The sequence below is a fragment of the Salminus brasiliensis genome, chromosome 23 (genome assembly GCF_030463535.1).
Source record: "Salminus brasiliensis chromosome 23, fSalBra1.hap2, whole genome shotgun sequence".
NCBI classification, from domain to species: Eukaryota; Metazoa; Chordata; class Actinopteri; order Characiformes; family Bryconidae; genus Salminus; species Salminus brasiliensis.
In genome coordinates, this window is record NC_132900.1 from 13,617,611 (window position 1) to 13,644,223 (window position 26,613).

At 41.6% G+C, this 26,613-nt stretch overlaps 1 protein-coding gene across 2 annotated transcripts in view; it reads right to left on the reverse strand.

Annotated features, from left to right (window-relative positions):
- camsap2b (calmodulin regulated spectrin-associated protein family, member 2b) overlaps positions 1-26,613 on the reverse strand; it is a 73,078-nt gene that overhangs the window by 38,811 nt on the left and 7,654 nt on the right. For both annotated transcript variants that reach the window (XM_072669370.1, XM_072669369.1), the window contains exons 2-3: positions 13,898-14,157; positions 582-743 (exon numbers count right to left, since the gene is read on the reverse strand). In XM_072669370.1, the coding sequence (XP_072525471.1) occupies positions 582-743; positions 13,898-14,157 (422 nt within the window). The remainder of the gene's footprint in view (positions 1-581; positions 744-13,897; positions 14,158-26,613) is intronic.

Consider the following 26,613-nt stretch of genomic DNA (forward strand, 5'->3'; position numbering starts at 1 on the left):
AATGACATTCAGTGACATGTGTTGAGACTCTTAAATGGTAAAATTTTAAGTATTCTGTTTCTAGCAGATATTTCTTCATTTTAATTGGCCAACAAGGCATGTTAATATGACCATTTTTTAAAATGATCTTATTCACAGGGACATGTGTGTTTTTCAAAAGTGGTTGAAAATGATAAAACAGATTTATTTATTATTTATTTAGTTTATTCTTTTATGATCTGTTGCCCATTGAGAAGCTGATTTACAGCTAATCTCAAACTGGCCAAATATATAATCTGGGTTTTTGTGTTCTTGATCCAATTACAAGTGCTTTACTTGCACTAAACAAGAAAACTATTTTTGATGCTTAAAGATGCAGCCTTAGCATTTTTTCAATCTACTATAGCAGGTATAGCAAACCAACTTGTGCTGTTTTATGACTAGTTTCATATTCTGTCATATTCTGTCAAAATGTTTTAGGCAGGCCATTGTTTTACCAATCTCACTTTGCAATGATACAATTATGATACATCATGCAGCCTTACATAAAACACGATAACATGCACCTGTGCATGTTAGTCATCTCGGGTCAGTCATCTCACCTTATTAATCCATGTGGTCACAGCCTCTTCAGCATCATAGGGAAAGTCTTCCTCAGGGAAAAAAGGTGAGTATTTCTGTACACAGGTCAATACTCTCTCCACACTGATCATCTCCACTGTATACGCCATCATCAGAGTGTCAATCATCGCCAGATGGGAGCTCTGCAGTGGAGGGGAAGAAAAAAAACAACAACTTTGAACTTTCAACAGAAAAAAAATCTGTATTTTCCCAGAAAGGGAAAACGACTCAGAAAGCGGCTCCGACTGAAAGGGGATGACATAGATAACAGACCACAGTACTAATAAAAATGTCTTTATTTAACACGTTTTATTTTTCTTTAAATGCACGAGAGCGGTGCGGCTGTCTAAGTGCTGACCCTCTCTCATCAGAGGGTTGCAGATACATTCCGTGGATGCTACAGCCATCCGTAGCTGGGAGTTCCAGAGAGCACAACAGACCTCACTTTCTTTGGGTGGGTAGGGCGGTCTTCTTCTCGCCCATCAGTCAGTGCTGGAGTTCACTGGTACTTTACTGTACCATGCTCGGATATTGTTCAGAGCGGTCATATTAGTGAAGCGAATCTATATTTATGCATTTATACTGTACACCAACATGGCACACCAAGTTATGCGTCATCCACTTAACCCGCATTTCCCAAAGCAACTACAGCGGCCTGTCCAGCAAGCCTCTGCTTTTCATGAGCTAAACACCCTAGCAATCATACAAATGGCCACATCTTCACAATAATAACTAAATGTGGGAAAATTATTGCTCAAGTTCAGTGTAAGTGAGACTCGCACCTCTGTTGTCTGCATTAAGGGGGAATAAGTCCACCCTCCTGCTCGTCAAAACCATGCGACACTGTGCCCAGAAGAATCTTGACAAGGTGCTTCTCATCCCATATACTTGCTCTAGTCTGAACACACTCTCTTCTTTCCATCTTGCACAGAAATCATTACTTGAGAGCTACGAGCTCCCTCTTGTGGACAGCTTCAGCCACAGCCTTCTAGGCATACGTGACTTAACATACTCTCTGGCATGCTTAATTTACCACACATAGCCTGCTTAAATTACACTGTTCAAGTCTGTTCAAGTCTTATTAAGCCTTGTCAAGAATCTACACTACACACTAAATCCAGTTCCAGCATTCTTAGTCAGTGTGTTGATTTCTGTTAATTAGCTCTTGTGTGGTCTTGTTTTTTTGGTTTAACATCCTGGCTTCATGCTAAAGGTGAGATATGAACACATTTTACACATTTCTGTTGTTGTAAACATTAGGTGTTTTGCATTAAGATGATCCAATTCAGGCCAGCAACGCTGTAATAAAAGCTTATGGTCACTGAAAAAAAAAATAGCAATTTGCCTTCATTAATATTCTCAGTATCAGAAACTGAACTGAATGAGTTCTCAAAGTTTCAAGGGGAGTAGGCTACTCTTGACGTTGCCAGTACTTAAACAGGATGGACTATTATGGACCAGTGGAGACAGAAAGGTGTGAACGTTCTTGGTGATCATTCAAAGCACAGCCAACCTCCCAAATAACAAAAGACGCCACGTACAAACATCTCACTTGCTTGGCAGTTCAACATGAATGGATGGAGAGCGGCTGAATCTGTGGAATCAGGGCCTCTTTTAAATCTGAGCTGCGTATGTTTGAAGAAGATCACAAGATGGTGTTATTCCAGCAACTCAAGCGCTTAACCCATTCGTCATGTGTGCTAAAAATAACCTCCCACGCCAGGGCATCACTTAATGCATCTGCTCAACCATGACGACAGCGTGCAGAAAAGCAGACGTGCTGTAACAACACTTCCTCCATTCAGAATGTTCACAACTACACAAACAGTTGCAGAAGCTGGCAACGTGGGAATAAGCCTGGGAGAGGGCCCAAGCGAAACTCCAGACCGTATTCTACTTTACTAGATTGCTTCAAACAAACCCACATGGTATAGTGAAGTCCTTCAGTGGCTGTCAGGTCTTTCAGCAAACAAGGTTAAAACTTTTTTTATTCTGTTCTGGAATTCAAAAGCTAAAACCTTTCAGTAGGAGTTCCCCTCTACTTTTTCTCTTATTCATCAGTCTTGGCGTTCTGCTAAAGGGTGTGGTGTAACCAAAATAGGCCATCTTCTGAAGGATTCTAATCCAGTTTGGTTATAAAAAAAGAACTGCATGGCATGAGCTAACCTTTTACTCATCAAGAATGTATTTAAGAAAATTTCCACAATCTAAAGTCAACCATTGCATAATCCAGCCTCAATTCTGTTCCCCTGCACTTTATTGGCCCTTAAAACTATGATCCATAAATGAGTCTCAAATACTAATAAACAGTATTAGCTTTTTATGCTTGCCTGCTTGGTAGTGGTTTTAAATGTTATGGCTATTCACTGCATAAGTGATGTACGCAATGATGTCATGCATAAAGATACATCTTTATTCTTTGTTGTTAATAATTTACATAAAATAAAACATATTTTAACGTGATGAGAGATGACACCATGCAGGTGCCAACATTGCACGTATAGCATGACCTTGAGTGTATTACTTCAACCATACAAGCTGAACCAGACAATTCTAGCCCTGATATTTAATAATGGATTCTGTTCATTGCTCAGTTATAAGTGAACGGTGCATTCAAAACATGGGATACTTCATTTAGTAGAATTAAAGACTTCCACCAAATCTGCCAGCAGTTGTCAGGGAGGGCAATTCGGCTCACAGTGACGTGAATGTCACTCATAGCTTGTTAAATAGTTAGTAAATAGTGAGTAACATTCTTAATCAGTGCATAACTACTATACAACTGCCTGCCATCCGCAGCCAGAGCCCAAAAGAGCACAGTTGGCCTTGCTCTCTCCAGGTGGGTAAATGGCTTTCTCTCTCTTCCCTTATCAGTTTAATGTGATGCTGGCCGACATGGGCATCAGAATGGTAGTTATGAGTCAGTGAGATGGGTTGTGAATTCGGTAATTTAAAGATGACCTGTACGAGTTGTGTAGCAGTTTCTGTCCAACATCTGGTCTTTCCTTTTTTGATGCTTGAACAACAGTGATCTTTTGTAGTACACATTCCAGTTTGATTAAATTGCCCCCGCAATAGTATGCGTCATATTACATTTTTAACATAGCAAAGTTTATTTATTTCCTTGAAGTAAAATGTCTGAACCCTGTAGGATGGTGTTTTGTTGCAGAGCTATGTATTGCCTGTTCAACACACAACCCCTCCGGAAATATAAATATATAAATGCAGAGGAAAAAAAAGGAATAAAAAAATTATTATATTATTATCTGGATGACAAAGCAGAAAGGTAATCAGGAGCCAAACCATGTAATGATTAAAAATACAAAAGTATTGTGAATGTAGTGTATGTGGTATTCGGCCTGGAGCCAGTGCAGGCCTTTTAATTTAGGGGTTGTGTGTTCCCATGATCTGGTGTGTCTGAGAACTCTTGCAGCAGAGTTCTGTACATATTGGAGCTTCTCTAGACTACTTTTAGGGAGCCAAGTTAGAACAGTTATAGTTATATTATTATTATATTGGAGTTATATTCCAATAATAATCCAGTCTGGATATAATGAAGGTATGTATGAGGATTTAACAAACAATAACTACTATGATGACCCTTGTTTAGACTGCTAGAAACTCCTCAATTTATTGATTAGCTTGCAGTGTCTGCAGCAACCTCAACAGCTACCTTAAAAAACTTACTTAGTTATACATTGTTTGACTTGAGACAATTTTGCTTTGCTTCATTCCCAAATGATTCAATAAACTAAGCACAACCAGAGATGCTTAAGAACAACTTGAGATGTTTTATCGAGGAACATGAAAAAAACACTTAAGAAGGGTTTAGTTTAGTGTCAAGGGTCAAGTTTAGTGCTAATATCAGGATGCACATGACACAAACGTACAAGCAAAATATCACCATATCCCTAGAAAGTCACACTTAATTCATAAGGAAGCAAAAAGGCGTCCTTGAGCACCCTTGGCTATATGAGTCTGGACAATCTTGAAACTGCAACAAGATCAAGAAGCTTAGAAGCACAAATCTGCTGGATTTTACCAAATAAACTTGTAAATCTCACTGCATAAGTCTCTAATTCGGACTTAGTGGAAACCACTAATGTCATTACAGCAAGGGTCGAAACACCAACATTCGGCATGATCACTCCAAATGCTAGTTCTCAAGTCCTGCTAGCTTACTTTCTTGTTCCTGGTCATGGCCTTTTTGGCCAGATTATTGATTTATCAGTAGTCCTTATAATTAATCAGCTGAACTAAGCATTAACCTGCTAAACTTCAGATCACCCACTGAGTATGAAGAGACAGAAGTGATTGAGATAACACCCCATAACTTGACCGCTGGAAACCATTCCAACTAGACGCAACTTCTACAAAACAACCACGCCCTATATCAGACCTCAATAAACATCTGCTCAGGTTCCTTCCTTCTAATCATTTACTTCACTCAAGATACGCTTCTACTCATCTTTGCTTTTTGACAACAAGAACCTTCGACACCAAACTGTGGGGCCTGTGAGGCTTCTCTCCTCAGAAAAATACTGATGACATCAAGCTATACTTCTCTTCTCCCTTACTGACCTCCAAATCACAAAGACATTTGATACTACACTAATTAGCAAATTCAGCTACATTAAGGCACATCCTTTCCTGATAGTGTTCATACTTAACTGCTACAATCTGCACAAAAAGTATTAGCAATACACTGAGACGCTCTGGAGCAGCTGTACATGACCATAAGGTCACCATGTCCAGTGCTAAACATTAGCTTGAGGTGTGTAAAGGCCCCAAACTATAGCGTACTCTCAGGAGAGATGAAACTCCATCAATTACCTCTGAAACACTCCTGATTTCAGACCATGCAGTGGATGAGAAGGTGTATAGAAACAAGTGGTGTAACTGCATGACTTCCTGACAATCACCTGAAACGGAACCTGAGCAACACAGAACTGATGAACCCATATCTAAAGCCCTCGCCCACCACTGACTCCTTTACAATCCATCTGTCAAACCTTGGTGTGATCTGACAACCAAGTTGCGTGAATGTTGGGGGCTCTGAGTGGCTCTGTGGTCTAACGTGCTACCACTGTGGCCAGGGGGTCATAAGTTTGAATCAATCAGTGGCTGATTGAGGGGGTTCAAGAAAGTCTGAAAGAGCACAATCGGCCATGCTCTCTCCAGGTGGGTAGGCGGAGGGATGCTGGCCAGCACAGGCGTCTGTTGGCTGGCGCGGTGGAGCTGGGGACCCGGTGCTTTCCACCAAGGGTACTGGCTGTCCAGCAGCAGTTTGAGAAGAGGCGGTGGCTGGCTTTGCATGTATCGGCACATGGTAAAGTCCTTGCGTTGGGAACATCGCTGGTGCTTGGGGGAGTTATGAACAGGTGGGCCAATTGGCAGAACAAAAAAAATAAATAAATACAAATTATAAAAAAACATTTTAACAGACATTGGAACAGCTCCTCTAAAGGAAACCTGCAGGAATCCTACTTCATTATTTCCAAGTCTGGTTAATGGAACCTTTCCCTCTCTTATGATGTGAACCAGTCACAGGGACAATCATACCTGTTGTTGTTGGTGCTTTTTTACCTGTCCATTAATAGTATAATTCATAAAAAACACAAGCACTCACAAGAGCATCTACAGCTCACTTATGAAGAAGCGTTATCTGAAGTGGAAGTATTAATGTACTCTTTTGGATACTAGGTATCCGCTTGAGTAAGGTAACCGAAGCTAATTCAAAATCCGCACATACACACACACACACACACACACACACACACACTTACTATTAACTAAACCTTACTATTAACACACTTTCTAAAGCTAATCGCCAATGCTCCAACATCTAAACCTAACTCAACCCATGAGCTCATTAGCCAAAGGATAACTTTTAGACTAGTACTTTTACAAGACCAAGGCCCCTACCCCCAGCCCCATCATCAGTCTGAAAGGAACAGTCTGTTTACAGGTAATAAGGGATTTAAAAGCCTTTGTCACATCTAATCCTGCTGTAAAGCTCAGACCATACATGGGAGTTCATGTATACAGAAAATCTCACAACACACATGACAGAAGCACTTAGTACTGACAGGAATGCCTTATAAGGCTTTAGGTGTCATTATGAAAAACAGTGGCTCAGACCGTGTCAGGCTGGACCTCACAGAAGTACTTCTCAAAACGTGATACTGAAAGACAAATGATTGAAGGAAGCAAGAAGAAAGGGCGAGAGCAAAATACACACCAATGAGCTTTCATGGAATCAGATAACGCAGCTTGCGATCATATACAGATTCCTAGACATACATCAAATGTGTAGTAATACACAACTACTACTGTAATTTCAGTTAGGAATCTAATGTGCAACAGAGGTTGACATTGCTGTACCACAGATTTATCACTTGTCACAGACAACTACTGACTTTTTGATTACAGCACAATACTGCTGATGTTGATGTTAAACTGGGGGCTGATATTGATATTTGCTGTTGTTTAACTGAACCCAGTCTTTCTTCTACCTTCTACCTGTGCTTCTGGCTCCAACACAAAGCCCAAAGCAAGAATCAATCCATCCCCATACTTAATAGCTGGAGAGGAGGTTTAGATTTTCATGAAATCCTACACCTTATTTCTCCTTTACATACCTTTGCACATTGCATCCAAAAAGTTTGGTATTAACTTAATCAGTCCAAAGGACTTGTCTGCAAAATGCATCAGGCTTAGCAGGTTTAGACTTTTCCCTGAAATCATCTGATGCTGAATTGTGGGGTGAGGATGCAGGAAAGTTTTTTCCGCTTCTATTTGACTCTTCCATGAACGTCATATATGTGCAGGTCCTCTTAGAATTGTGCACTACCACCCCAGACTCTGCTAAATCTTCTTTGAAGGTCTTTTGCAGTGAAACCGAGGCCTTTCTAGCTATCCCACTGAACGTTTTCTTGGTCTTTCAGACCTCAACTTAACAGCCACTATTCCTGTTAATTGACAGTAGCTAATTACATTACATTACAAACTGAGGAAGGGGCTACCTGACATTGCTTTGCTACCTTTTTATAGTCTTCTCCTGTTTTAAAAGCATCAATTATTTTATCTTTAACTGCTTAGGGATAGCCAGAACAAAATTTGAGGAGTATTTCAGAAGGCATATTAAGGAGCTTATTATACTTTATACTCACTATCTCTGAGATTTTTGACAGAACATAAATATACCTTTTTTATGTAAGTATAATTATTATCCTTTCTTACTAGAGCACAGACTACACTTTATGCAGCCACTGTAAACTGGAGCTTTAAAGGCGTGAGGCAGGATCCAAATGCTTGTTGCGCTTTTGTTTTTCTGTATATGAATAATTCAGCAATCCCCTGAGGATTTAGAGTAAACGCTACATTTCCAAGGTATTAATAAGTGAAATGAACCGATGCTTTCTCCAACAGACGAAAGTCTGTAATAGCTTTATAGATACATAAAATACCTAATATCCCATGGATAGTGGTTTATAATAATATGTATCAGCACTGTAGGATCAGTCAGTTACAGTTGTTTTTAGACCCCAGAATGCACAAACATGGTTTCTACACTTCTGAAAGATCAGCTACAGAGCTATAAATGAACTTTCAAATACTGCTGTTTTCCTTTAGTGACCCCTTCTATATATGTGCTGAGAGGAACAGTGCTGTGCAAACATCCTTTTCTTTCTTTTTCTTCAACTGTTCCCTCCATGTCTCTCCCTCCACCTCTAAACCCCAACATTGGCTTTGTTCTGCTTTCCGGCTATTAGTGAAACACTGAAGGGTGGAGCAGCGCTGGCTAAATGGAAGGGGGGCGGGTGAGATAAGTAGAGAGATGGATAGACAGAGAGAAACAGAAAGAAAGAAAAAGGATGCAGAGAACGAGAGAGGGGTGTGGGACAGACGTTCTGGGCTAGAAAGGCAGCAGTATTGCTTTATAATAGACTGGGATTTATTATTTATGGCTGTAAATGAGAACATGGCCAAATGTTGACATGTTCTTTTTTCATAAGCCTTTTTGAACAGGACACAAAAGTAAACAAAAAAAAAAAAGACATATCTGCGCCATCTTGTGGACAAAGTAACAACTATTCATCTCCCAAATGTTCTTTAACATGCATTAAAATACAGAGAAACAGTGAGACAGAAAAAGAAAACGTAAAAGAAACACAAAAGAAAAGCAAAAGCGAGAGCAAAAACAGTAAGAGAAAGAAGAGTGCATTAGGACGAGTGCAAAAGAGCGATGTTCAGAGAAAAGTGACAGAGTAAGAGACAAAGGAAAGTGAGAAAAAGAAAAAAGAGTGAGAGGAAAAGGAGACAAAAAAAGTGAGTAGAGAAAATAAGAGTGAGGGAGAAAAAGAAAAAGAAATGGATAGCGAGAAAAGATGACTGAGAAAGAAAAGAAAGGAATGGAGAGTGAGAAAGAGAGGGAGAAAGGAAGTGAGAAAAAAGAAGAGAAAATAACAGTTTAGAGTGAAAGAGAGTGAGATAAAGAGTGGGAAAGAATAAGAGAAAATGGAGAATGAGAAGAGAAGGAGTGTGAGAGCAGAAGACAGACTGAGACAGAGGGGAATAGAAGGTGCCCTCTGATATGTCTGCTGCTGCTGTTGCTGCTGCTTTCAAACCCCACCCACAGTCATACTGCAGCATTAAAGACACACACACTCACTCTCACTGGTATTACTAGTCAGCCATCCATACACATATGCATAAAAATATAAAATCACGCGTGCACACACACACACACACACACACACACACACACACACACACAATCATTATTTTCCTTTTCATCTGGCTGTCTGTGAGCCAAGCAGCAGCCCCACAGAATCTGTGAGGTCATTGCCCTGAACCACCATACACACACACACACACACACACTTATATAGGAGTAATAAAAAACTGCTGACTAGAGGATTCTATGGCATCCTGCATTCAGCACACACACATACAGGTAACTCACCTCTGCCGCAGTGCTAATTACTATGCCACACATACACAAAGACACACACTGATGGGGAGAAAGGAGGTGGAACGGTGTGTGTATAGAGACAGTGATGTGTGTGTATTGTAAAGGATCTGGAATAAGTGAGTTTCTACGTGATTTTTCTACGAGTTTTCTACGCGAATCAGAGCACCTAGGTGTGTGTTGGTGCTCATACAACAAGAGTGTAGGATTTTGCGAGAGGGCTGAAATCTGACCTCTTATGTGCAACCCTCTCTCCCTCCCTCCCACACCAATTACAATCTGTCTGATTAAGCCAGAAAGCACAGTTGCAAAGCACAGTCACTCTGGTGGCCAGAGTGGAAGAGCGCCAAATGTAGAGTCACTTCGGCAGCAGGTCTGGAAACATCTGAGCTGCGATGTAGGCACTCCAGTGGTGGGCCTGTGAAACATTTAAGCCGTGATAAGTCATTTTGGTGGTTGATATGTGTAACATCTTAGCCGGGGATGCAGAGTTACTGTGGTGGCAGGCCTGGGAAACCTTGAGAGCATACAAGAGTAACGGTTACTCGAAAAGAACCATTATTCTCTTAAGAAACATTTGTGCCGTTATGCAGAAGCGCTCTGGAGGCAGACTGAGGGAACGTCTGAGCCAGGATGCAGAAGCCCTCTGGAGGCAGGCTAAAGAAAAATCTGAGCCAGGATGTAGAAGCACTCTGGAGGCAGACTGAGGGAACGTCTGAGCCAGAATGCAGAAGCACTCTGGAGGCAGGCTAAGAAAACGTCTGAGCCAGGATGCAGAAGCGCTCTGGAGTCAGGCTAAAGAAAAATCTGAGCCAGGATGTAAAAGTGCTCTGGAGGCAGACTGAGGGAACGTCTAAGCCAGGATGCAGAAGCGCTCTAGAGGCAGGCTGAGGAAACGTCTGAGCCCGGATGCAGAAGTGCTCTGGTGGACCTGCCAAACATCCAAGCAGATGTAGAGGCGCTCAGGTGGCCGGCCTGGGAAGCTTCATAACTATAATGTAGAATCACTCTGACAAGAAATCTCAGCCATGACGAAAAGCCACTTCACACAACATATACTCCATCCTCTTTAACTGCATCCAGATGGCCAGAAAATGATTGCAGGAGTTTTCTATGATCTCAGGTGTCATGTGCTCATATAACATACACAAAACACAAAAACTAAAAGGCTGATACAGTAAACATACACACAAAGATGGAAGTGTGATCTTACACACTGAACCACCAATAATGGATAGCCAACAGTGTTCTAGATAAAATATATATGAGCATCTTAGCATCAAAGAAGAAGTGCAGAGTGTGCCCTTCACTGAAGTGTTCAGTCATTCTGTGTGTTTGTGTGTGTGTGTGTGTGTGTGTGTGTGTTTGTGTGTACAGACGGGTTGAATTACGCGGCCTTTCTGATGTAAGAAAAATCACAGTGGTCTTATTCTGTCCCAGAAGACAGAAAGACAGAGAGAGAAAGAGGAAGATAACTGCAGTGAAGAACAGGAGTTCCCTGTCCAGTTATACATATATATATTGTAAAATAATACAAGAAGAAGGCAAAATCCTGCACTCGACAACTGGGGTTACACATAGGGTCCGGCCCACACCCTTCCCCATACTCTAATCACCCACTACAGTGTAAGCTCTACCAGGTAGGCACCTTCCTTCATCAGTATCTCACTTCACAGGATTTCACTCACAGCCTCAAAACAGCATATGCACAACATAGCCTTAATATTTATCCTGAAAGGATGTGGTACTCCTCTCTGTTTTATAGATGTTGCAAAGAGGGGTCATATAATTGTCTTTGAGACCCACTGAGAAGGCTGGTGCCGCTACTGGTACCCAAATGTGGTAGCTATCGTACTCAACGGTACCAAACGCCTCCATTTCAACTTTCTGTTACTTATTTACAACATTTTACACACCAGAGTGAGGTCACTTCAGATGTGTGCCCATGCTCTATGCATAACCATGGTCATATACAAGTGGACCATTTACCTTTTGTTAGTGGGGTTTGCTAGTTTTGCAGTAAGTTGTGTACTCAATATACTGAGCTGATTGATGTGTATCAGGTTAGCGATGGTACTTACTTTGCTTCCCCAAGAGACTTGTTAGTTTTACATTTTACAGAAGCTTTGGCAGAGCGTAACGGCCTGAAACCTTACCGCTAGGCAAAAGTGGGTTCTGTTTGTCTTGCATTAGAATATAAACCACAACTACAACTGCCTGTGTATTGCTTGAATTAACGGTGTGAAACACTTTTCAGCTTTAGATATATTTTGCATTTGCTCAGATTAGAAGAAGTGTTTCAATGGTTCCAAGTATTGCAGTGACTGCAGCCTGCATCAAGTTTTGAACAATATCACCACGTTCGAGGCCTCTTTCAGCTTGCCACTGCCCTTACAGAGCCCTTACTGAACCGAAACTTGGCACAGATTGATCTGAAATGAATCGTTACTCGTTACTCGACTAATCTATCCTAGCTGGGATAGGCAAGAATGTTTTTTAGAATAGTGCTCTAGACAGATTTTATTAATATTTGTATTAGTATAAGGACATTGTACTCACGTTTGTTTTTTACCTTTACCTTCTTGTTTCTAAAGCTGATATCAGTAGGAATCTAAGGATTTTAGGAGGTCCTGGACTCTAGTATCTGGGTGGCAGAAAAGCCCATATGCCGCACCATATGTCGTTGCTGCATCAATGCTTTGTAACCTAAATAACACTTTCACACTCTCACAAGTGTACAATTAAAACACTCCCTCCAACACTGCAGTTCACCTAGTCTGCATGTGTGTGTGAGTGAGAGAGAGAGAGAGAGAGAGATAGAGAGAGAGAAAGAAACAGACACCCTGCTTCTTTGCCTGGCCAGGCCATGGGTAAATACAGTACTGTAGTGGGTAAGTGATGTGTGAGAGCATGTTATTATTTAGATTACATCACCTGATGACAGGGGTCAGAGAGAACCGATGTGTCCTTGTTACAGAACAGTGGCTTTTATACAGAAACAGAACCAGAGAAGCAGAAAGAACATTTTCAGCGTTGTCTAAAACACGGTCGTCAAATTCGTTACATAACGCCAGACTTTCCATCGTGCAGGAGCAGCCAAGCTGCAAGGCTGGAAACACAAGCAAACCAGTCCTGGACCAAACCATTACTTTACATCATTCTAGCAAAGCAGCACTGTAATGACTTAAAGCAGCAGAAACACGACAGTGCACTGTTTAGTGCTTTCCCTGCTCTAACACACCTGAATCCATTTGTGGTTGAGGCAGAGTAACCACAAACAGTGTGCATGTTTGGTCATCTGGATAAAATATGCTGGATAAAAGATGCACTGTACTTCATGAAACTCGAAAAACTGAACTACACTCTAAAAGGATCCCTTTCTAACACATATAGCTGGCATAGAGCCCCAGAATCATCAAGAAACCAATTAATCATATTTAAAGTAACCTTTCCCAATTTTGTCTTGTGCTGTTGCTTCCTGCCACTGATTTGTGGTGTTGAAATATTGTTTTCTAATTTATTTACTCGTTTGTTGCTTGTTTTTTCCATTGTGCTGGTGTGCATGTGTATGTACATTGGTTGCATATCTTAAACCAATAAATAAAACAATAAAAAAAAACATTAAACACTTACTTAGTATTTAAATAGAAGTGATTTTAACCTTTAAGCCACAGGAAGATGAGGTACACTGGCCATCAAAAAGAACAGCTCAGATGGACGTTTGTCATACAGTGTCATTTTAAAGATCTCTAAAGGGATCTTCCAGTTTGGTGAATACCCACAAAAAAAACAACAACAAGATAACATCACATATGACGTGATGGAGTGGGTTAAGGAGTGAGGAAGTTCAGGTGATGTCATAGATGACGAACAAGCATCCAGCCACTACAGGAGGTGTGTGGACAGCAAACTTTTCAGACTGCAGGTATTCGAGGAGATCTGACCTGTACCTCACGGGGAATGGATATGACCAATAGCCTTGTGACAATAACTGATATTGTCAAACATCGTAATAATTATAGTTTGCATGATATCAGCAGCGCACATGATCTGCTCCCATGTGGAGAGAAGATGGATAAGCATTTGAAAGCATTTTTGTCTCCAAACAAACAAACATGGAAATGCACTGGATGCTAACACTGTGCAGAAAACCAGCCTGCACACCTCAGGACACATCGTTCAGCTCAGCATTTTCCGTACAATGGTGCAGATGAGTTGGTTTCCCCCAGGCATCTATAGCTGATTTCTAAATTGACATTAGAGCCCAAGAAACCAACACTGGGAGCAAATGAGCAAAGTATAATGATGGTAAAGGCTTCTTACCATCTGGATGGGCGTTTTGCAGAGGTCTCTCTCAGTGACGAGTCGCTCCTGGTCAGTGACGTACAGGCCTTTCTGGGCGAGGGCCTGGATGACCCCATTATGGCCCAGCAGAGGTTTGGCTGCATCGCTGCGCAGGATCAGACTCCCAGCCCTGCAGTAGAGTTCGGCAGAGAGCAGCAGAGACACCACTGGGGGCTTCAGATGCTCCTGCTCATACTGGTCCTTATAGAACGGGTCCTCCAGCTCGGGCGGGATACTGTCTGTAGAGAGAGAGAGAAAGATATACACAAAGGGTAAGAAAGAAAAAGGGGGAAAAGGATGACAAGGAGACATAGAGGCCAGGGTCACATGATCAGCCTCATTTCTCAATTCCAACAGTTTTGCTCAGATCAATTCTCATTAGAGCTGCCTGCCCATGAATAGGTTGTGTCTGATTTAGGCCAGCATAGTTCAGTCTAATGACTTCGTTCTAATACAAGGCTGCTGTTGTTCTTTGATTAAATTTTCATTACATTCATTTTAATAAGCTTTATTTACACTGAACTTTAAAGCGGTTTAAAGTGTGTTAATGGTGGAAATGCAAACAGAAGAATGAAATTAAACAAATGTAACACATCTAAAATAAAATGCAGATCAGCAAAAATCAGATTGTGATTGTCACTGATTTGGAACAGATTCTCACCCTCCTCATAAATGGGTATTTGGATGTGTATTTTCTTAAAGAAATCTGTCAATTCATATGCATTTTGTCTGCAATCACATCGATTGTGATAAATACTGTGTATTTTGAAAATATCTTTTAATATTGTGATCTAATGTTTTTTTACCATATCGCCCAGCAGCAGGAGAGCATTCCAAAGATAAAGACTGTATTGTGAAAGGCTGGCCTTGCCCTTAGTCATTTTATTTGTTTTGTCTTTGCTGAGTTATTTGTTTTGCTGCCCTTTGTTAAAAATGCTTTATGATTAAATCTGACATATAAATTGATTTTGATTGAAAAAATGAACTGATTTTAGGAAAACAAATTTAGTGAAAACTTCAGATTTGTAGTAATAAGTAACACAGTTTTCCCTGTGGCAGACTAGGGTTCAATTCCTAGCCAGACAAACACACCACACCACACCAATAACCTTGAGTGTCACCAAAATGCAATTAATGTAAATGTACAGACTTGTGTCCCTCCTTGAATTCCTCCAACTTCCTCCTTGTATATATCTTGAACATAGCCAGTAAGCCAGATAGAGAGAAACAGAGTAAGCTAGACCGCAGTCATAAACTCAGTCAAAGCCTCAATAAACCCTGTTGAATTAAAAAGCAGTACTACAGCCTTGGAGCTGTGTTACAACGTGGAGAAGATACCCCGGCAGCATTCTTCTTACATATTCACAAAGCACAAGGGACTCCTGCTTGATGAGCCTCTTCTGCAACAAAGGCACAATCCTTCAGTCTTCAGTTCAACACATCACAGGCCTGAAACCAAAGAGCTGAATGGAGGCACTAATCCATTCACATAAAAGTGATATTTTGGCACGATTTTGTCTTTCCCCAATGCACAAAATTTCAGATACCGAGATCTAAACTAACCAAAGTTGTGCACGAGCATTTGGTCACTCCTGCCTGCAAAATCTCCTAATCAACCCTGCACTTTCGCTATGCCGTCCGCATCTGCCTGCTTCATCATGGGTGAGTATCCATATAGACCTGACCACATTTCTTTACTTGGGATTATTTCTATATGCTGCTTTAGTTAGCAGGCCTGTGTCCCAAACCACACACCATCACACTACACAGTGTTTCAAATTAGCACATTAGCACATTATCTTTAGTACATGATCAAAATGTGGTTAAAACACTTCACCCCCCACACACACACACCACATTACCTTTCTAAAACCCCTTTTAGGTCACTTGCAAATATGTCAGTATGAACGCAAAGCAAACCCAGATTAAAATGTGAAACATTACTGAGGATGATTTAATTGCATTCCACCACAAAAGCATCAGTGAGGTCAGGTGCTGAGGTCATGTTGGATGATTAGTTCAGGAACTCGTCCCAAATGTGCTAACCTCCAACTGTCCAGAGAACACGGCTCCACTGCTCCACAGCCCCATGCTAGGGGGCTTTACAGCTCAATGGCTGTTGCTTGGAAATGGACATTGGTCACTTATTCAAGCTGCATGTGCATTTGAATATCTGTGTCAGTAATGAAAGTCAATGAAAGTCATGTGTGCAGATGAAGAGGTGTCTCAAACATCTGGACACAGAGAACAGGTTACAATGGCAGGTAAACACAACACTGCTCTTCGGTATCAAGGGGCAGTGGCGCTAAAAAAAATGCTGGATTACTTGGTTACCAAAAAGTCCTCCATTTATGTGCTAATGTTAGCTAACGTCCCAACAATAAACAGTAAAAACATTAAGTAAACAACCATTACAAAGAAAAGGCACAGAGCTGCACGTAGAGCTGGGCGATCCTGTAAAATTATTATATTACAATTATTTATTTTTACGATACAGTATTTATGACAATAGACGTGATTACAAACATAATGCTTCAGTAGTGATGGATTTGTAAAAATTACAATGCAAAAACGGGATACGAGGGCTGGATCTGGTAATATCTATTATATCAGTGTGTAAAATACAGATGTGCTGCAGTTCCTCTAATAAAACCAGTCTAATTACACTGTTTGTAATAAAACGTGCAGCTGATCAGTGTTCTTTAAGCACTGACTATATCCTCAATAAGCTTAGAAAAGCATAGTGTATCACGATAACAACATTTATCACGATATGATAAAATCTGGTCAGATTGTCCACTTCTAGATGCACACCTGGTCACAGCTGGAACTGCTGTGGTTGGATCTCAGTGTGGAGCTGCGCTTAGCCTTTAGCTAACTTAGCAATTAACTAGCAGGCTGGCCAACGCATCTAGCTATCTACCATTAACAGAAAAAAACAGAAACGTAAAATAATTAATTATGAATTATTATAAACTCATAACAGTACATAATCACATGCTGAAATTTTGTTTAGCCGTCATGGTTGGTGGCAGTGGGGTGATTAGCTACATAGCGATGAGCATGCTAGCTAGCTAGCTAACTCAAATAGCTACCACAAATAATAAAACACAAGTGACTTCAATTACACCGGATAGTTAGCAAGCTAGCTAGCACTACACACCTGTGGTACACTGCAGCACATAGTATAAAACTGTAGTGCTACGTTAAATATAGCTAGCACTAACTGCAGTGGGTACAGGGAGTGGGTGAATTATGCGCTAACTTCTAACGGTAGAATTCACGGAAAGGTGATAATACAGTCTCCTGACTGCCGGCCTGCGCAGTATATCGCTCTTTTAGTAGTTTATTTAGAGCCAGTGGGAGAGAAATTGTCGTGCTTACACAGCACTAACATTAGCATAGCTCTAGCTAGCTAGCCTGCTACCCTCTTCTGCGCTGCGTCTCAAATCGCTCATCGCGACGAATCCAGTTGAAATTAATGTGGCTAATTTCCCTCATGAACATTCACCGACAGAGGCCTAGTGGCATTACAGTACTCTCTTGACTATAATCTGTGCACTTTTTATATAGGGGGTTCGTTCGTTTATATAGGTTGTGGGTTCGATTCCTGGGCTTGGCAAGCTGCCACTGTTGGGCCCTGGAGCAAGGCCCTTTACCCTCTCTACTCCCCGTGCGCTGGAGTTGGCTGCCCACCGCTCTGGGTGTGTGTGTGCACTCACTGCCCCTAGCTCACTAGTGTGTGTGCGTGTGTTCACGACCACAGATGGGTTAAATGCGGAGGACACATTTCGCTGTACAGTGACAAATACGTACGACAAATACCTTTACCTTTCTGCCTCAAGAGTGGTACTGAACCCCGTTCTCCCCATGTGGACACATGCGATCCACAAACGATCAATTCATAACTCCACTGATTCAAAAGATTGGTTTTATGGATTAAGACAAAAATAATCAATATTTAATAATTAAACTATAATACATCAAACACATCCTCTATTTCTAAAAACTATTTTTAAAGCCAAAATATTGAGATATAGTGTACGATTATTCTCCTTCCACCCCAACCTCAATCATGAGGGGCAGTGGTGGCTCAGCAGTTAGAGCGTCGGGCTATTGAACAGGGTTGTGGGTTCGATTCCCGGGCTCGGCAAGCTGCCACTGTTGGGCCTTGAGCAAGGCCCTTTACTTTTACCTGCTCCCTTGCCCACCGCTCTACTACAACGCCCATGTTCACTAGTGTGTGTGTGTTCACTACGACAGATGGGTTAAATGCGGAGGACACATTTCGCTGTGTGACAAATACGTGCACTAAATTAGCTAAAACTAAAACTAGCCCACAGGTTAACACACGCCCCAGCAATTTAGACCACCATAGTAATGGCTAATACCGCCCATACCGACAATCACTTCCACCAACATACATTTGTATGAGCTACATTTCAGCTCATAAACTGAACACTAAAATTCAATGAAACGAACAGGATTGATGGAACTGGCCTCTTTCTTCATGAGCTAAACAGCAGGGTCTTCTACTTATGTCCGCTCTGATTTAGCCATGATTTCTGACCATGTGTAATCTGACCTCAGGGCAGTTACAGCCAGACCTGTAGCTCTTAGCAGCTTAGCATGACAGAGGGACACCCTGTTTACCGTCTAATCTCATTACCACACACCAAATCTGATTTGGGGAATCTGTCCAGAATAGCTACACAAACACACACACACATTTTAGCAGCACACCAGCACATTAATAAACACACCCAGTCAGTAAACATACACTCCTACAAACTTCTAATGAGTGCATTCAGCTACTTTAACTTGCACCCATTGCCGACACAGTTGTGCAAATGCACATACACACACAGCTTGTATACTCCCTGTAAAGAAGTATTGCCAATAGAACAGGACTGTCTGGAGCAGATATACCTGAATCTATCGGCAACCTATGCCAGACGTGGGCTAGAGGAGTATAAAGGCCCCTAGCACTGAACTGTGGAGCAGTGGAACTGTGTTCTCTGGAACCATGGTGCTCCATCCAGTACTTCTGGGATGAGCTGGGGAGTTGGGGATGAGCTGGGGTGGTGGTCATCAAACTTCCTGAACTAAACTAAAGCTATTCACAACCCTGGATGGAACCCCCATTAAAGAACCTTTAGCTCCCAATTCTGGATTAGTCAAAATACCTACATTTGAGTATTTCATCCATCTGTTTCACCAAACCCGGAGCTTCCTTTGAAAAAGCAAAAGCAGTGTAAAATCACATCCACTCCATACAACTAATGCAGAAGCGATACCAAAACATTACTGTAGCGCAACCCAGTAACTGAGCAGCTGTAGTTTAGTTTCATGCATTCCCAAGAAACAAGGGGTAAAAGTATGAGGTGGAGTCAAACATGACTGAGCGCTGTTAGAATACACCAGATGTTCATTTCTTCACCTTCTTATCTGCTTCTTCCTGGTCAGGGTCACAGCTCACCCAAAATCCTTGGGCGCAAGACAGGAACACCCCCCAAAACGTCTAGACCGGATGTTGCTTTCCTATTTCTGTAATCAATAAGGCCATTAAAAACTGATAAGGAAACTCTTTTTTGGCATTCATGATCTGAAACCCCAGTCCTGGTTTTGCACACGGAGCAGCAGCAGCAGCGAGTGCTCAGTAGAAGTGTAGTCGTCACTACGGATTTTCACATTTTGCTCGATTAGATTTTTATTGTGAACGCAAGGAAACCTCCACATCACGCCTTATCGAAGTTTTCACACCTGCGCATTTTAGTTTGGTTAAATCAGACCACAAGTGATCAGACTTTGTTCATTTGGGCAGGTGTGAATACAGTGATCACACTTGGATGTGGGCTAAACCAACCACACCAAGACCCCTGAGAGGAAGTGGTCTCTGGAGCTGTTAGTTTGTGGTGAGAACGTGATCTGACCTCGATCCGACCCAACTTTTAGGTGTACGCCTCAAGGTTCAGCTAAATGGCTTCCATAGCCAGGTGCTAACCTGGTATAGTGCCCAGATGATTAACTTACTACAGCTATGAACAGGTGCCATCTCTGCCGTTGCTCTATGTTAAACTGCACAGAATTATGCACTAGTGCAAACCACAGGATCTTCTTCCTGTATTTACTTTCGTACTCCTGCCCCAGACAGGTCTGACCAATAAGAGAGAGAACATTCTCACATGGTTTGTTGTGACACATTTTGACACACTTTTCATTTTTGGATGTGTGTGTGAAAATAAACCAAGGCGAAAAAGCTTCAAGTTTACATACTATAGGTGTGAAAACTCCTAAAGGTGGGAGAACTAGAGGTAAACTCTGCCTGTACCTGCAGGTTTGAGACCAGACAGGGTCAGGCCCCATTGGTACACTGTTAAATGTAAGTTTCTTCAGTTTGAAACTGTGGAGAAACCTCTTAAGATGCTCTGAGGAACCTTCAAGGAACCTATTTCTTCTAAAAATTAGGGATGCACCGATACCTCTTTTTCCTTTCCGATACAGATACCGATACCAGATTTTCAAGTATCTGCCGATACCGATACCAACTCTGAAATACTTGATAGATGGCTATAAAACCTGATACTCCTTAAAAAGAACAGCATGTACTGGTTGTGGAACTGCACATTTAAAAAAGTTTCATAGATATGAAACACTGCAAATCACCACAATGCAGTGCACAAGTAGGGAAGCATGATCTTGCAAAGCTCGAACAAACAGCTTTTTATTTGGTCACATTCACATTTCATTTCAAGTACACGTCCCTATGTAATTAAGATACTAAACTTCAGTGCGTGGCCTTAAAACAAGCTGCTTAAGCTGAACTTTTGGTTTTAGAACCAAAAAAAACACATGGAAAGAAAAAGTGTTAAAAGTTCTGTTTAATGGTAATAACTATGTATGACTGGCTGTTTACTGGTTGTTTAAATGTTTGGTTTCATAAAATATGCAAACCAAAATTGTCTATATAAGCTTTAAGGTATCGGTGCTCTTGCTATTGCCGATACCGATACTGTGTGTAAGTGCCAGTATCGGCGGCAATACCGATACAGTGTCGGTATCGGTGCAACACTACAAAAAATCTTTTCTTAAAGCTGCCTCAACAGTTTGAAACAGTTTCCTCAAGGAACTTTTACTTATAACAGTGTACTGCTAAACATGAAGGCAGAACCCAACTCCTTCCTCTCCAAGTGCACTCACAGACTTCAATATTACATGAGAGATGGAGACAGAGTACAATTTTGTCCTCCTTAGAAAAATTGGACATCCTTAGATAACAAACCCAAAGCCCGATGTTGGACATAAAAAAAAAACAAAAAAACATCTAAAAATCCTAAACTTCCCCCGTCGAGTTTAGGTTGGCTATGGAAAAAAAATACTTGGGCCTTCAGATTGTATACTTTATGATTATGTAATATTTTATTCTGTGCCATGTTATATAGCTGCTCTTCAAACACTGGCAGGTAACAATACCATTTTGACAAAACCTGAGCTCTCCACAGTTTCTCATTAGGTAGAATGGGATTACTGTCAGCATTCGGGGAAGGCTGTGCAACCTCACGACAGTTGGGAGAAGCAATGTTCTATAAAAATTCCCTCTTTCTTGCACTGCTCCAGGATGAGTCAGACTCTGGCTTGTGGAATCCAGCATTTTCCGGGTTATTTCCTGTGTGTGAGAGATCGTGTGTTCTAGTTCTCCAGCAGCAGGAAATGCATGTCTTAAAGGAGCAGCGTTTAGCCTTTGTGCCCACCCGTCTGCATGTTCGGGCACATCGAGCGTGTGTGTTTAAGTGGTGTTTACAGGTCTATTGTTGAATGTTATGGTCATGCACTCCCTGAAAGGAGCGCAGACATGAGCACTGTTCAGGGCGAAGTTTTCCAGACGTGTGTGTGAGCTCATGTTATCACAGGACGTCTGGAATGTTTGTTGAGAGTGATTTGTAAGGAATGTATTTCATTTATTACTCCATTTATGATTTTACACAATAACAAAGTGAGCTATGATACATGAGAATGATACACAGTATGTTTTAGGGGTGGAAATCTAAATCTCTAAGCCCCTCCTGATTTAATTGTATTATGATTCAGAGAGCTGCAATGCGACAGTAAAACCATTATTGATGCATTTGGAGCATCTTTTTTTCTATACATTTTTTGCTCACTGTGTGATTCTACTTGGTATTTTTTAAGCAAAATATTTAAAATGATTCCCAATAAATTGACTTGCCATATCTGTAATTAATAAAACTAATGAAAGCGATTTGTGAAAAAATCAGCTGGAAGGTTCTGTAGTGAGGCTGTGATGAATAAAAGTAGTAATGCGTCCTTGACACAGTGGGCAACTTGAGCGCTCGCTGAGAGGTCAGGTGTAGCGAGCGGGCAACGACCATGCTGGAGCGTCATCAGTGACCACAACTAAATCTTTCTCAGTGATCTGACCTTCCTTTGCTACACTCTTTAACAGCTCAGACATATCTGCAGACGCTACCTGCCACGCATCTGTGATAAACATACAACCTATAAAAATAAAAATAAACATATCAGCACTTCTGAGTCCTGCCCTTTGAGCTCCGTCAACATTAGCCATCAATTAACATCTAGAAAGTCCGTTTTTGACATTTGTCCACATCCGATGCGTCTAAGAATCAACTTTTTGTGTGATTGACAACATGCAGTAGCACCAGCAATGATCTAATCCACTCTTTGGAATGTCCCAATCTAAATTTTTTGCTTGCCATCTAATCAGACTACCTTAAAAGGAATATTTGGCAAAAAAATTTTTCCATGGACCCCATATGCAGCTCATCAACACAGACATGTTTGCTTCTTTAGTTTGGAAGAGGCAGACATGCTAGGCTAATGTTGCTAATGTGACTTAGATTGTTCTGCAGAGCGGAACCACATTACTAACATACTACTGATATGACTGGAACCACAGAGATCCCCTGGAGCAGCAGGTACGGATCAGTCTGAACAGCTTTATAATACTGAATAGGCCATGAAACAGTTTCCCAAACATTCAACAAAACTGCTGGGTCAGGGGAAACTGCTCACGTTGCCTAGAACACACACCTCATCAAGAGAAACATACACACACACACACGTACTAACACACATCTTCCTGAAGAGTATTTTCCCCTTTGTGTGGGTCAGCCATGGGAGAGCAGGGAGGCAGGAAACGGCCCAGTCAGGAAGGCCAAACACACAGAGGAAGAGAGCAGTCAGCCTGCAGCAGCGTTCTGCTCAGTGGGACGCTCAACTACAAACACTGTGTTTATGAATCTTAAAGCACACACTACCCATCTGAAACTGACCCTCAGGCTACAAACACTGCCCATGTGACTCTGAGTCTACACTGCAGACACTGTCCATCTTAAATAGACCCCAGACTACAGACCCTGTCCACTTAAAACAGACCTCAAAATTACCGCTTGTAGACCTGAAATTGACTGCAACCAACAGACGCTGCCCACCTAAAACTGACGCCGAACTACAAACACTACCTATTTGATACTGATTCCAAACTACAGACTATACCCACCTGAAAATGACTCCAAACTCCAAGCAAAAATGTACAATAAACTATTGTATGTCACAATTGACCCCAACCTACAGACCATGTCCATCACAAACTGACCCCAACCTACAGACCATGTGCATCACAAACTGACCCTAAACTACAACCATGTCTATCAGAAACTGACCCCAAACTACAACCATGTCTATCAGAAACTGACCCTAAACTACAACCATGTCTATCAGAAACTGACCCCAAACTACAACCATGTCTATCAGAAACTGACCCTAAACTACAACCATGTCTATCAGAAACTGACCCCAAACTATAACCATGTCTATCAGAAACTGACCCCAAACTACAACCATGTCTATCGGAAACTGACCCCAACCTACAGACCATGTCCATCAGAAACTGACCCCAAACTACAACCATGTCTATCGGAAACTGACGCCAACCTACAGACCATGTCCATCACAAACTGACCCCAAACTACAACCATGTCTATCAGAAACTGACCCTAAACTACAACCATGTCTATCAGAAACTGACCCCAAACTATAACCATGTCTATCAGAAACTGGCCCCAAACTACAACCATGTCTATCGGAAACTGACCCCAACCTACAGACCATGTCCATCACAAACTGACCCCAAACTACAACCATGTCTATCGGAAACTGACGCCAACCTACAGACCATGTCCATCACAAACTGACCCCAAACTACAACCATGTCTATCGGAAACTGACGCCAACCTACAGACCATGTCCATCACAAACTGACCCTAAACTACAGACACTATCTATCACAAACTGACCCCAAATTACAACCATGTCTATCGGAAACTGACCCCAACCTACCATATCCATCACAAACTGACCCCAACCTACAGACACTATGTATCACAAACTGACCCCAAACTACAACCATGTCTATCGGAAACTGACCCCAACCTACCATGTCCATCACAAACTGACCCCAAACTACAGACACTGTCCATCACAAACTGACCCTAAACTACAACCATGTCTATCGGAAACTGATGCCAACCTACAGACCATGTCTATCACAAACTGATCCTAAACTACAGACACTATCTATCACAAACTGATCCCAAATTACAACCATGTCTATCGGAAACTGACCCCAACCTACAGACACTATCTATCACAAACTGACCCCAAACTACAACCATGTCTATCGGAAACTGACTCCAACCTACCATGTCCATCACAAACTGACCCCAAACTACAGACACTGTCCATCACGAACTGACCCTAAACTACAACCATGTCTATCGGAAACTGACCCTAAATTACCACCATGTCTATCGGAAACTGACCCCAACCTACAGACACTGTCCATCACAAACTGACCCCAAACTACAACCATGTCTATCGGTAACCAAACACAACTTACAGACCACATTAATCACAAACTGATCCTAGACTACAGAACAGGGATGCACCGATCCGATATTAGGATCGGATATCGGCCCGAAACTAACAAAATTAGCTGGATCGGGTATCGAATAATTAGTCTGATCTTGAGCCCAGACAACACTGTGCCAAGGTCCAATTTTAATGACCTTTTAATGACCTTTATATCTGTGTTTGTTATAGTTTGTTTTAACCAGTAAAGTAATGTTTATGTCAATCCTAATGCCTTAAGTCTCTCCCACATGGTGAGATATATATGATATATTAATTCAACAATGGTATTAACTAAAACAACGTCTTCCATGACATCCAGATCCGCTTTTGGAGCTCCATATATTCTAGTAGAACTCTGCATTTCTATTCCAATTATTTTACCTGTAATAATAAAACAATGATAGATCATCTGATGCTACTCAGCACAGAAACCAGTCATCAGCACCTAATCACACAAAAAACTGCCACTGCATGAAAACAGGTGAGGTCTAAAAATCTCCACCCCGTAGAGCTCCAAAAGCTGATGGTGTTCAGGTCACTTCAGTATTAGCAACCCTAATAACCACCAAGCAGATTTTAGCCATGCAGTTTAGATGAAAACACAGCTCATCCCCTCAGCCAGCATTTATTGTAGGCTTAACTACAGTTTAATAGGGCAGGCCGAGCCCAACCCTGCATTGCAGTCCCTGCCATCTGTATTTCCCCTCTTCAGCCATGCATGTAAATGGGAATCGCAAATATCCTCAAGCCAACCAATCAATAAGATTCCCTTCAGACTGTTTTTTTTTTTTTTTTTTTTTAATCAGCGCTATTGGTAATGTCGACTGGTTGATGCAGCCTAGGCCAGATGTAGTCTTTAAGAGATACAGTATTGGGTAGTTCACTGTGGCACAGTCTGTGTACTCAACACTTCTTTTTAAAACACATATTAGATATCTGGAACACCCCCACCAGTCCAACACACACACACACACACACACACACACACACACGGTTCTTCTTCATTGTGCACATTATAAACAACTGCTGCTCAGTCTGGAGTCACATGCGTCTGATTTCGCACACACTCCTGGGGCCACTGTGATGTAACACAAACAAAAGCGGTCATCCCTGTTATGAGGCTCTGCCACAGATGTTCTGCAGAGGGTGGAAGATTCACTCTGTAGTCCTACACTCTCTACAGCCAGGACTAACAGCTAACTTTAACAGCTGCTTCCAACATGTCAGCTCAGTAATGAAGAACAGAGAGGATTCCAGTTTAAAGATGCCTAGCTCCAGACGAAAGTGCTGTTTATTGCAGGCATTAAAAAACTTTAAAAAAACAAACAACCCGCAATTCTTTCAAGAATACATTAACGTAATTTCATATTCATTCAAAGTGAAATTTAATTTGCTAGACACTGACCTCGTCCAACATCGCTACCTGCAGCATTCACATGGCGGTCGGCTGTCTCATACAACATCGCTGCCCGCAATGTTCATATGCCAATTGTCGGCCTCGTACTTGCGACGTTCGCATGGCGGTCGCCCACCTCTCCCAACGTTGTTCCTCATTCAAATGCTAGATGGCAGCTAGTGGTCTCTTGCAGCTAGGGCTCAGGGCTTTAAATGTTGTTGATTCCAAAAAGTAAAAGTACATTTCATGCTGCGAGACAATTCACCCAACATTTCAAAAGCCCTGCACCTCCAAGTTTGCCTGGAAAGGTGAACGTGGCACCCAGCCCCATCCTCAGGCATATCAG